This window comes from Lissotriton vulgaris, chromosome 5, assembly GCF_964263255.1.
Source record: "Lissotriton vulgaris chromosome 5, aLisVul1.2, whole genome shotgun sequence".
NCBI classification, from domain to species: Eukaryota; Metazoa; Chordata; class Amphibia; order Caudata; family Salamandridae; genus Lissotriton; species Lissotriton vulgaris.
Genome location: NC_141693.1, coordinates 1,431,783 through 1,445,258, shown reverse-complemented (window position 1 = coordinate 1,445,258; position 13,476 = coordinate 1,431,783). Strand labels below are relative to the sequence as shown.

Sequence of the window (13,476 nt, the reverse complement as noted above, 5' to 3'; positions counted from 1 at the left end):
TTCATTTTCACCCCAGCTCGGAGAAAGACGCAAGGAGTTCTGGAACAATTCATTCGTGCAATTGCTACAACAACACAACCTTGCTACCAATGCCACGAACTGCTGGATCTGTGGGCTGCTACCACATGCAACTGAACATTCTATCCCTTTCATCACTCGCCTTTTTCCGTTCATGGGTCCTGCCTTGCCTGGCTGATACTCTTGCAAGAGAGTTACAAGGACAATGCAACATCTGGCGAAACCATTTCGCACTTCTACAATGAGTTCTGGCTGAACACAACTGGAAAAACCTCTGCTCCCTTTTGCACTTTGACATCCAACACCACCTTTCAAATGAACATCCCTGCAAAGGAATGAATTGAAATGCAGGTGTTCAACAATCCAGCCAGACCCACCTTCTCTTATCTCCGGAAGCGAACTGCAGCAACACTGACTGTGGCCCTATCTGTGGAGAACGTCTCAGGCTTTGTCTGCATTGAAGGTCATGGAACAAAATCAGTGGGTCACAGCTCCTGCCACATCACGAAAACCTTGCACACGACTAATCCACCCTCTTTTGTTGCCTCCCCAAATATGTACTTCGTCTGCGGAACCAAAGCCTACACCTGGCTCCCAAAGGGCTGGGAAGGCACCTGCAACCACGCTTTTGTCCTTCCTCCAACATATGTGGCACCAGCAAACCATCACCGACAAAAGCGAGCAAAGGACATTGAACAAGCGGAATCCACTGGACCGCAGTTCCTAGACGCAGTAAAGGGACTCGTTCCATTTTGGAGCCCGATTGCAAACAACCGTGCCATCCGACATTTGACCCAGACAGTTGAAACGACTATGAACATCACAGCTGGCATCCTCACGAACAACACAGCCGAGCTTCAGGCGGTCCGCCTGGAGGCTCTTCAAAACCGCCTTGTTCTAGATGTGGTTCTAGCTGATCGTGGAGGAGCATGCCACATCATCGGATCTAGCTGCTGCACCTATGTGCCGGACAACTCGCCCTCAGTCTACAAGGCAATTGAACATCTCCACAGACTCTCCTCAGAGGTTCACCAAGAACAAGAAGGATGGTCGTTTGGGAGCTGGTTCTGGAGTACTATAAAAGACTGGGGGTGGAGGTTGTTTACGATCATATTGATACCAATTGTAATAATATGTGGATGCTGCCTGGGTATTCAATGCTTGCCGCCTCTGTGCTCACTTTTTGCAAACTGCATCTGCCCTAAGACTCTGGACTTTGAAGCTGAACGTATGAAAGATTTATACGAAGTGGAAATCCGTAACATAATGGGGATAAATACAGACTGACAAGCTGGCTAGATATGGTAAAAGGGAGGACTGTTAAAATCATAGTTTGCAGCGTGAACATTATCGGCGCCATCTTGTCCCTTTTCTAGGCCCATATGTGTGCGTAAGCGGCAGCCATTTTGAGTCCCATGGCCTCTCTGCCCATTGCTGATCACCAGCGTGTCTCTCTGACTTCGCAAGCATCCCCCGCACACTGACAGCCCCCACTCTCACATTCCCGAGCCACAAACCACCCCTTCAACGCGGCCCTGCCTCGGAGCCACTTCCTGTGCCAAACCACCACCTCCCTCCATCCCTTTCATGACCACAGATCCTTTGATAACCCCCTTCCTCCCTGCCCGATTGTCCGAGCTGATCCCAGGCCATCACCAAGTCCTGCGGATGCAGTTTATTGCTCCCTACAGTAGAAATTCGCCTCTCTTCAAAGGAGCTGAGATTAATCAATGTCTCCACCCCATGAGATCCGATCGATAGCACACATTCCGGGAACCGGCGGAATGTCCAGCTGCGTGATAGTCATCACCTGCTGAGGTTGGGGTGGGGACTTCTACTGTAGATATGTGTGGGAACGTGCCTGAAGCGGGGATTCCGAGGATGTCTTTCCGAACATCAAAGTATTGACAAGAATGTGTTGTATGCAATAAAGTCATAAACCTGTGTATAAGAGGCCAGGCCTCGGAGATGCAGTTAGAGCACCTCGAGACGATACCCTGTTTGTCTGATCTGACGTGTTCTGTTCCGACGGAATTAAACTCTGTTTCCCGCTTTCCAGTATCCAGCGCCTGCCTCTTTATTTGATAAATCCTCAAACGGTATGAGAGGCGATTAACGCCAAGCAGCGTCTAAAGGTTATCTATAAGAAGTGCTTTTTCCACACTTTTCCATCTGGCAAATTCAGGTCTTGCTCACGCTTCCATTAAAGTTCACTTGGCAGCAATATCCCGTTTCAGAAGATCTTCTGCTGGCCCTTCTCTTTGGTCTAACAGGTTGATCAAGCAGTTTCTTGAAGGCCTGTTTAGGACTTTTCCTCCTATAAAGACTTTACCTCCCACTTGGCAATTCAACACAGTTCTTGCTCAGCTCATGAAACATCCTTTTGAGCTGATACACAGAGCTGATCTTAAGTATCTTTCCTGGAAAACGGCGCTCCTTCTGGCCCTTACCTCAGCGAGGCGAGTAAGTGAGCTCCAGGCATTTTCAATTCAAGATCCTTTCCTTCTGTTCAAAGACGACAGGGTTATACTACGACCAAATCCTAAGTTTTTGCTTAAGGTCCCTTCAGACTTCCTTCTCAATTAACCTATAGTCATACGTTCCTTTTTTCCAAATCCTCACACAATGGCAGAAAGAACTCTGCATTCTCTGGATCTAAAACGCTGCCTAAAGTTTTACATTGACAAGACAAAGACCTTCCGCAAGTCAAACCAACTCTTTGTGCCTTACAGTCAACCTCGAAAAGGTCTTCCACTCACTAAACAAAGTATCTCTCGCTGGATCATTGCAGCTATTACGTTCTGTCACCAGCAAGCGGGGCAAGCCCTATGTTCCAAGGTCATTTGCAGAGCGGCAACTTGGAAAACGCCGCATACATTTGCCAAGCATTACTGCTTGGATACGGAACTCATGAAGGATGCTGCAGTGGGACAGGCAGTACTTCATCATCTTTTTCGATCGAGGTGAGCCGTCTTTTCATCCCGCCATCCTTTCTTGTATACGCACATTTCTCTATTGTGTTCCTTAATAGTTTCTTTGATTGCAATTTGGTACTTTCTATGTTTCACATTGATATGTTATTATCTGGTGAATTTGTATATGCTGTACCATCTGAAATGTGCTTATCATTGCTTACTTCTCTGATTCAGGCATGTGAATCTATGAAAGATACCCTAATACTGGATAAGAAATGCGTTAATTACCTGTAACTGCAGTTATCCAGTATTGGTATCTTTCATAGATTCACATGCAACCCACCCACCTCCCCTGGAAGGGCTTATTTAGTTCTCTCAGTGATTCACCTACTTAGCACTGTGCTTACGAAAATTGGAGGGACTAGAGCTCCTTCCAAGAAGGTTCCAGAGGATGGTGATAGCTGATTGGCTCTTTTCTAGAGCTTGGTCCTTTTTACAAAACGACATGTATATGTTACTAATGTAAGGCCTTTTGCCTATTACTCTATATGTCTAATGGTACATTACTTTATATATGTACCGGGGACTCCCATTCCGACGATGGGGAATGATTCAGGAATGTGAATCTATGAAAGATACCAATACTTAATAGCTACAGTTACAGGTAAGTAACGCATTTCATTTGTTTCATCTACGTAAACTCAAATTCATTCATACAATCTCCCTATCTCTGTATTTCTCTCTCTTGCTCCTTCTCTACCAATTCTTACTCTTTTGTTTCTTTCTCTCCTCTCCATTCCTCTTAGCCACCATTTCTTCTTCATGTATCCCTCTTTTCATGTGGTTATGGTTACTCCTGCTCTCTTCCTAGTTTCACCCACTAAAATGTAGTCTTCAGACGTCATGGCGCTATCAGTTCTTGTTATGTTCAACTCTTGCTGTCAATTTGAATTCAGGTTAAACCCTGTATTTGTGTTTTTGCACAGAGGGGTGGAGCCCTGAAGAAAGGACCCTATGCCAGGGCCATGCAGCACATGAAGCTTGTACTACCTTACCAGCTAAAGGCACTAGATTGGGATCCGTTGCATCAGAGCAATCAACAGAAGTGTTACTGCTACTGCGGGGGCCCTGGAGAGTAAGTGCAATCTGGAAGACAAATGAAGGGTAATGTGGTGTCTTCGACTATAAAAGGAAGACTAAGTGCATAGGTATTGGAGTTATCCTTAATGATGTTACGCAGATGGGATCTTAAATGACTTGAACATAGGGCAGGTGATATGGTAAATTATGGAGGCGGAATGGGTTTAGGACTAGATAATGAAGATGTAAAAGGTGAGATCAGGAGACAATGGATTTGTCTTCAATGACGAAGCTGGATGTGTTTTAAATTATAAAGGCAGCACAAGGGTAAAACTTGAGGTTGTCTAAATTCTGAATGTGGAAGGAGAAGTGTGGAGGTACTGCTGGTATCCTAAATTATGAAGATGGCAAAATGCAAGTCCTGGAGGTACCGAATATATGGCAAATTATGATTGTGGCACATGATTAAAAGTGGAGGTACTGTAGGTAATCCAAATTACGAAGGTGGCAGGAGTTAAGATTTTGTGGGACTGAGTGTACCTAGAGTTTCATGTAACTTTATTTTGTGTAAGTAGTCTTAAAATTGCATTTTTATATTTTGCAAAGTCATTTTGTAGACAAGAACAACATTGACGTAGTAGGGAAATAAGGTGCTCTGCAGAATCTGCTTGGTTTAGTTCTTATAACTCTGTGGGCAAAACTGAAGCTATAGTAGAAAATTGTATATTTGGAGTCTGAACATGAGCAAACCACTGAAAAATCACAGAACATCTAACAGTTTAAAAATAGCCCCTAATCTCCAAACCCGGAACTTAAACTTTAAATACTTTGCAGACTTGGATTTCCTTGCTTCTTTTTCTGAAGCATTTTCATTTGACTTTTTCTGCAATTGAAATCTTCCATAAAGGACTTGACTAAAGCATGTGATACTTCCTAAATGGTGAAAGGGCTCCAGATTTGGATTGAAGGTATCATGAAGCTAAATAAGAGCAAACCCTTGCCATTCGTACTTCGGAAACAAGAGCAGGAGAGACAGTGTTGTTTACAACTGAATTGAGTAAGGAGAGAAGAAGATGTCTTTGACAGTAACAGGGGATAGAGATTGGATTTGTACTATTTTTGAAAACTCGATTGGAATTAGATCAGTAGTAGAGACAAATCAGAATAGGATTACACTGTGGCTTTTCCCAGGACTGAAATGTGTAGTACTGCTATACGCTGGTCTTGTTTGATGAGCTAGTACCCAAAATAAACCGTTTTTATGGTGATGACATGGTATTAGAATACGCCTGAGCATCCATCACACATATGATAATTGTTGGGTGTTTGCTTGCTGGTTTTATTAACTGTGTGTCTTCTGCACTTTGAATGGGGGGTTCTACGGTTCTCCAGATTTGTATATTTCATAGATTAACATGCCTGAATTATTCTCTGTTTCTTGCCTGGGAATACTCTGTAGCTGTTGTTAGTAAAGTATTAACTTTAATGGAGACTATCCACCTTATTATGTAACTCTGGCCTTTGAGGTGGCAAGACAGAGCGACCAACTCCCACAGAGGCACAAACTACCAGATTTTCATAGCGCCACTTCATAGAGTCTGAAGCCTTATGAAATGGTAGGAAGAAGTGTCACATTTGAATCTGTGAGAGATAAGTTGCTGTAACGTTTTTCTTCTACATTCACTTGCTTGACTTCAGAGTAACAAAGCAGTACTTGAAGTGGTAGGCAGGAACTGGCCCTCCTTTTGAAGAACCTTCATTCTGGACCATACTCGGACCACTAGATTTATCAACACCTGGTTGAGGGTTTCAATTTTAAATCTATAGGGTCTGTCTTCACCGCCGAATGATTTAAAATATTTGGTGTCCATCTCCTTCATTGGTTGGTTTCATATCCATGGTCAGTGTCTGTTCTATTGTTCAATTTCTTTCTTTTGTTTTATTGGTTACAGATCAGTGATAGTTAGTTTTTCATTTGATGAATTAATTACTCCATTAATATATTATCAGTGTCTCCTATCATTAATTGTTTTCAGGTTTCCGAGATATGCCTTTGTGTTAATTGACTCATCATGTCTCTGGTTTTCTGGATCCTTTGTTGTGATGTTGGTTGGTTCTACCTCTCTGAAAGTTTGCTCCTTGCTTGTTACCTCTTTTTGTATTTGTTTTCAGATCTGTGATATTTGTCTGATTCATTGATTGGTTTCAGATCACTTAGCTTAAACTTTTTTGTGGGTGGTACAGTGTAATATTTTTCTCCTGTCATTTTGTTTCATCCTTTGGTTGGATTCAAATATGGGACTGCTTTTTCCCTCATTGGTTGTTTTCTGACTGATGTGTGGCCTTTGTCTCCGACATTTGCTTACAGTGGTTGGTTTCTGAACTTCCATCTTTTTCTTCATTATTAGTTGATTTATTTCCGAAAGATTACATTAGGTGGCTTCTAGACTGAGTCTCTGTCTTATCAGATAGGAAAAGGTCTCTCAATAGCTTGCCTTGTTAAGCATTGACTCCCTTCAGATCAATGGTTCCTGCGTAATTCGCTTTTTTGTTGGGTCCCTGACCTGTGTTCTCGGTCTCCTTCATTAGCTCTTAACATGCAGTTTTTGAAGCCTTATTGGTAGGTTGGTAAATATTGGTTGGTTGTTTTGGCAGATACATGGTCTGTTGTCTCCCCTTTTGTTTTACAGGTATGGTGCTGCCGCATGCTTGCAATTCCTGGAATATGTTTCTGTCATATACCCCTACTACAATACATTGCCCTACAATTACATTGCACTCATTAACCTTAACACTACTTTACAAGTTAAGTGCAGATAATGGATGAGTGCCATAGGTTTCTCCGTCAGCAGGTCGCCATTGACACTCGTAAGCACTGCGGTTCCTGGAGCACCGAACTATTTAATTTAAGGGTGGCGTAAATATATATATATATATATATATATATATATATCAATTACTCCAGTATTGGAGCTTTCATAGATTCACATGCCTGAATCATTCCCCGTCGTCGAGACAGGAGTGTCCGGTATATAAAAAAGCAATGCTTAGTAGTAGAGCAAACTGAAAAGAGGCCTAGGCCCATTTCCCTTTTGCAACCCATAACCTTCGTTATGTAAAAGAGACCAAACTTGTCCCTGAACCAATCAAAGCTCCTCACCCTCTAGAACACTCCTGAGAGAATCTTTTGCCCCTCTGATTTTCTACCGCACGTTGTGCTAGGGAGTCACCTTTGAGCTCTGCTCAAATTCTGCTTTTTCAACTTCTTTAAAGAACTTTGTTCTTAGAAATTCTACTGGATTCTGTACTACTCTGCATTGTCTTCAAATACATTCTTTAAAGAATGCCTGTAAAGGAGAAGAAAGGGTTATTTAGAGCCTGTGCAACTTGTTCCAAAAAGAAGCTCTACGTTGATGACCCTCATACTGACTGCATTTACTGTCTATACCCGGATCACCAGGCCAAAGACTGCAAGGTATGTTGCACTTTCTCAAGTAAGACTCTGAGAGATCGTGAAGGGCGCCTTTTGATATGGCTTCAAAAGCTAAAGGCCAGAAAGGAGGTTATCTCCAGTGACAGTGATGAGGCATCCTCCTCAACATCTAGGAGATCTCAAAAGGGAAGAAAATCAACTCAAACTCATCCCTCAGGGGAACGTCCTGAGAAAGCCTTAAAAAAGACCACTCATGGGTCTTCTGGGCGCAAATCTCCTCACTCTGTGGAAAAGGAGAGTAAAGGACATGCTTCTGGAGAAAGACAAGCTAAAAAGACGACTTCTGAGCCGTCAAAATCACCTCCTTGGGTCAAAGAACCCTTTAGGAAGCTGTCTTCTATGCCTCCTGAGGTAAAGACTAAGAAACCTTCATCGTCAACTGGATCGATCGACGAAGAAACCACCATCATCGTCGACGACGAAGATTGAAGTAAAGCTCATATAAAAAAAAACATCATTGCCTTTTACAGCCTCTCCGTCGACAACGGCATAGTCGACGGTGGTGTCGACGCCGGTTACATCGACGGCGGCATCGACGACAACAACAACAGCGATAACGACGATGTCGACGATGGAATCATCGTCGACGGTGATGACGACGAGGTAGTCGACGGGAACATCAACGACGATGACTGTCGTCGACAACGGATAGCTCTCTATGCCTAGTGTCGATTACGCCATCGACGACAGTGGTGTCGATCGACGAGGGAAATTCCAAAAATAGAGATCATCAGGAAGAGGAGAATTACTCCCGAAATCACCTCCCCAAGTAAGATTACTCCTCTGGTGCCACCGCACCTGCTAGAAGAGCAGGATTCAGAAGAGGAAGAGGAGGACAACAGACCGTTTGGATACACCAGTAGTCCCTCACAATTACATGTGAAGTGTCAGGAGGATGACTATGAGGAGTGATATGGGAAGTACCAATATCCTCAGCAACAGAACTATCGCCAAGAGTACCAGGAAGGAATGGTTGGTATGCCATCCTCCATGAGAATGGATCTGCAGTGTATGCTGGCAGACTATAGAAAGAGATTTCCGCTGACACCAGCTACTCTGGAGATCCCTGCCTCCCATCCACGTTCCTTCCCTACTACTCCAGTTAGAAGCAGGGAGCCACTATAAGACGTTAGGCTTGCAACTCCTCCAATAATAATACACTTTCCAGATCCGGTCACCACGGATGATGATGACCAGGAAGAAGGAGAAATAACAGATCCCAACAAAGAATGGGATGATTACCTGATTCCATCTCCAGCATCTCCCTCACCAGTACCGGTGGATTCTCCGCTAGTGGATATCGGTGGATTCCATCATCTAATGGAGAGATCTGCAAATAGGTTCCAGCTTCCTATGGCTACAATAGAAACAGAATGCTTCCTATACGATTTCAAGGAGCCATACCAAAAATCATTCCGGGCTACCCCAATTGTTAGCCATGTGTGGGAAGAAGGTTTAAAAGTGAGCATTCCTTCAGGACTTGCAGATCAGTGGTTGGTGGAAATTGCAAGAACAACAGCTTCACATCAACTTGCTGGAGCTCACAGCGGTAGGCTTGACACTACTGGCCTTCCTACCAAGAATTCAGGGAATGGCTGTTCTGGTGAGGACAGACAACACAACCGCGATGCACTATCTCAACAAGCAGGGAGGTACAAGATCACTCTCCCTGTTGCGGGAAGTATGAGAAAGTGCCATCTTTCTTGCATTGGTATGCCCCCACTTTTTTCTGAACTGCTGATGGACTTTGACTGAGTGTGCCCTGGGTTCCTGCCAACCAGGTACCCAGGGCCTGTGTTCCTTCCCTAAAACTATGCAGAAACAAAAGATCCAATTGGCATCTCTGGCCCCCTGTCAGCCCCTAGTAAATGGTACCTTAGGTACCCAGGGCATGGTGACCAGAGAAGACCCCTGAGGGCTGCAGCACTTATTATGCCACCCTCAGGGGCCCTGTACCCTGGCACCCACACACTGCCTTTGCAGGTTGAGTGCCTAAGTACAGAACTAAAACAAGAGTCGACATGGCACACATCCCTGTGTGCCATGCCCACAGAACCCACCTCCCTGGCATACTTCAGTCACCCCTCTAGCTGGGTGCCCTATGCCAGAGGTGAGGGCACAGGTGCATGAGCCCTGTGACCCTACAGTACTCAGGCCATTCCTGGGTACTGCAGTCCGAGTGCTGCTGGCTGTGACCTCTTTGACCTATCCTACTGCCCCCTTGCCCTCAGCAAGTGACCAGGAGCCCAGCTCCTAGAGCCGTGTGGCCTGCTAGCCAGCAGCCACCAACTGAAGGCCCCCTTTTCCTCATTGGATATAATTGGGCCTACCTACCTCTGCACCCGGCCGCCCTGTGCCGCTGGAACTGATTTAACTGACCCTGGGGGACCCCTGAGTCTATGCCCAGAACCTTAACTTAAACAACCAAGTAGTCACCTGGAAACCGGTAATTCACTTACCTGCCATTGGATAACATTGACCCATTTTGACTCTTAACATTTTCTAAGTGTGAAGTTTTGAAAACTGAAAATATTCCTATAAAATCAGCCAAAGCCCGAATTCCGGAGTACTCGCCTGGGATCAGGGGAGAAGCCAGTACTGTTCCTTTCAGCCCAGTACTGAACCTCAAAAGTAATCCCTAGCGGGTTTACTAGTAATCTGTATTTTCTCCATAGGAACCCATTGTCTGCTTTTCTATGAAATTTCTTCTAAGTGTCTACTTTTGAAAACTGCAAATATTCTTTAAAAATCATACGAATTACTGAAATGCAAATACCTGCCTGTTTTGAGTTAAGCCCCCAGAGCTGGCCCTAGGAGACCAGTGCTGGGTTACAAAAGTAACGCAATCCTACTTTACCTGCAACTTGAATTTTCTCCCATTGAATACCATTGTCAGATTTACATTGAAAAGTTTCAAAGTGTGAACTTTGAAAACAGCTTTATATTTACGAAAATTCACTACAGTAACTAAAACGTTTTTGCTAACCTGGTTTCAGCTTAGACCCCAGGACTGAATCTCAATCTAGTCCTGGAACTACTAAAGTAATCCATAGAGTAATCAACTGTACGTATATGTAGTAAACCCATTGAGCTCAATGATAGTGTGTTTTAGGATTGTGTTGCTTACTACCTTTACTGTAATCATTGTGTGCACGAACTTTATTGCTCCTTTGCAAGGTAATTACAGGAGAGTACCCATACCAGAAAAGTATATTTGTATAACTGTTGGTTCTAGAAATAAAACAACTATATCTGTGGATATAAAAACAATTGGCCTGGAGTTCAGTCCTTGAGTGTGTGAAACCTTTTGCTGACTGAGTGTTTGCAACAAATGCTTTACACTGTCCTCTGGTACTGCCTTACTGCTCGACCAAGCTACCACTTTGGAGAGTAGGGTCAGTTCTGACTTTAACCTCTGTTATACCTCTGGGGTTGGTGGACTCTATACACATTGTACTTCATTCTAGTCCAGTATATATAGAGCCACTTTCTCACAGGAAGCACAAAAGATATGGAAGTGGGCTGTCCAACACGGAGTATCTCTAAAGGCGGAACATCTTCCAGGAGATCAGAATGTCAAAGCGGACACTCTCAGCAGACTAAAATTAACCTGCCACGACTGAGAGATCAACCAGGACATATTGCAAAGCATTTTCTTTAAATGAGGAGTTCCAACAGTGGATCAGTTTGCGACAGCTCAGAACATAAAATGCTGTTTTTTTCGCAAGTTGGCATCACCAAAGGGGATCTTGGGGGAATGCGTTTTGATGGCACGGTCAGGCGTCTTTGCCTACGCCTTTCCTTCGGTTCCCCTCCTGCCACGCGTTCTCACAAAGATAAAGAAGGAACTGTGCGAGATAATACTGATAGCTCTGTGGTGGCCGAGAAAACACTGGTTTACGGCGTTGCTCCTGCTGTCGGAGGATCGTCTAATTCGTCTGCAACCAATACCATCACTCTTGACAAAGTACCGTGGACAAGTGCTTCATCCAGACCCGAAATCGCTGCGCTCAGTGGCCTGGCTCCTGAATACTGCGAATTTCACAACCTAGATATTTCGGCAGAATGCAGAGATATTCTAGCAAATGCCAGAGCATAGAATGAAATAGAAGAGATTCTGTTTGTGATGCCAGGAACGTAATATCCATCCTCCAAACTCAGCAGCACATCAAATTATTCGATATATTCTGATGTTAGCAAAATCTGGTTTGGCCCATGCTTCTATTAAAGTACATCTGGCGGCGATTTCTCGATATAGAAGAACTTCCTTGGGTCCATCATTGTGGTCTGAAAGGATTATCAAGCAGTTTATGAAAGGGTTGTTTTGGACTTTCCCCCCAGAAGACCTCCTCCACCTCTCTGGCAGTTGAACATTGTTCTATCTCAATTGATGAAACAGCCCTTCGAACCAATTCACAGGGCGGACCTAAAATTCCTATCCTCGAAACTAGCTCTTATAGATCTCACTTCAGCCTGAAGAGTGGGAGAAATACAGGCTCTCACGATACAAGAACCGTGTTTGCAGTTCAAGGAGGACAGGGTTGTCCTCAGGACTAATCCCAAAATAACTATAATTAACTTGTGACCTTTGATAAGGAAGCAACAGCTTTGAAACGTGTCAGGTCTGTGAAATATTGAACTGAGAGCAGCCTTGCGTGCCTTTCCTGTGTGTATACGGCCGGATGGTCAAGCCTGCTGTGAGTGCGCCCCTAATGCTCTTGGGCACTTTGGTGAATAATCTATGTCACGGCAGCCCTGCCGTGGGGGGTAGCAACATCTTGACAACAGAAGGAGGCCGCAGGTCGGAACTGAATCCAGACCATAGCGCGGCACAGCAAGTTGGATTAAAATGAACATGTAAGCTGCTCCGGGCCCACTACGGGTGAAAAATTATGTGTTAATATTGACTGTCATGCAGGACCTACTGAAGGTGTGATTTGCTCTGCACGGGACTATCTGCCCCTGAATGCAAGACGCGTACTGAACGCGGCCCACTGAGGGCGGGGCTTGTAATTAAATTAAATGAATCGGAGCCGCCTGAGACGTCATTTAACTTGTGACCTTTGATAAAGAAGCAACCGCTTTGAGTGCACCCCTAATGCTCTTGGGTACTTTGGTGAATAATATATATCTCTCTCTCTCTATATATATATATATATATATATATATATATATATATATATATATATATATATATATATATATATATATATATATATATATATATATGTATGGATATATATATATATATATATATGTATGGATATCCAACAAAGTTTGCCCTGAAGCATGAAGACGCTACTCCACAAAAGAAAGTTCATCAGAACTATTTATTTTTCAAACCGGCTTGCACATCCAGATTATTTCAATCCCTTACGCGTTTCAGAGCTCCTGCTCTTTCATCATGGGAGGCTCCTCGGAGGGCCAATTAAAGAACATGCAAATCAGCAGAAATGCAACATGCAGAAACTCTGGACTGCTTGGTTTTCCCTCAGATGAAAGAGCAGGAGCTCTGAAACGCGTAAGGGACAGAATCAATTTGGATGAAAAAGCCAGTTTTAAATAAAAAGAGTTCTGTTGAACTTTCCATTCTGGAGTGGCGTCTTCAAGCAGCAGGGCAAACTTTGTTTGAATATATATATATATATATATATATATATATATATACACACACACTACTATTATCAGATTAAATATGTTGCCTAATTCGAGATCTTGGGTGACAAAAAATGTTCTATGATTTACTGCTCGCTATTCTGATTCAGACATGTGAATCTATTAAAGCTCGAATACTGGAGTAAGAAAACAAGTTACTTACCTGTAACTGTAGTTCTCCAGTATTGGAAGCTTTCATAGATTCACATGCGACCCACCCTCCTCCCCTGAGAGGCTCACCTTGGATTTAGCACGAAAGGTGTCTAAGGCACAAGTGCACGAAAATCTGAGGGGCAAAATGTTCTCTCAGGTGTG

General features: G+C 43.7%; 1 protein-coding gene across 1 annotated transcript in view; it reads left to right on the top strand.

Moving 5' to 3' along the window:
- PHF1 (PHD finger protein 1) overlaps positions 1-13,476 on the top strand; it is a 1,060,025-nt gene that overhangs the window by 244,396 nt on the left and 802,153 nt on the right. The window contains exon 6 of the mRNA XM_086920608.1: positions 3,920-4,068. Within this exon, the coding sequence (XP_086776734.1) occupies positions 3,920-4,068 (149 nt within the window). The remainder of the gene's footprint in view (positions 1-3,919; positions 4,069-13,476) is intronic.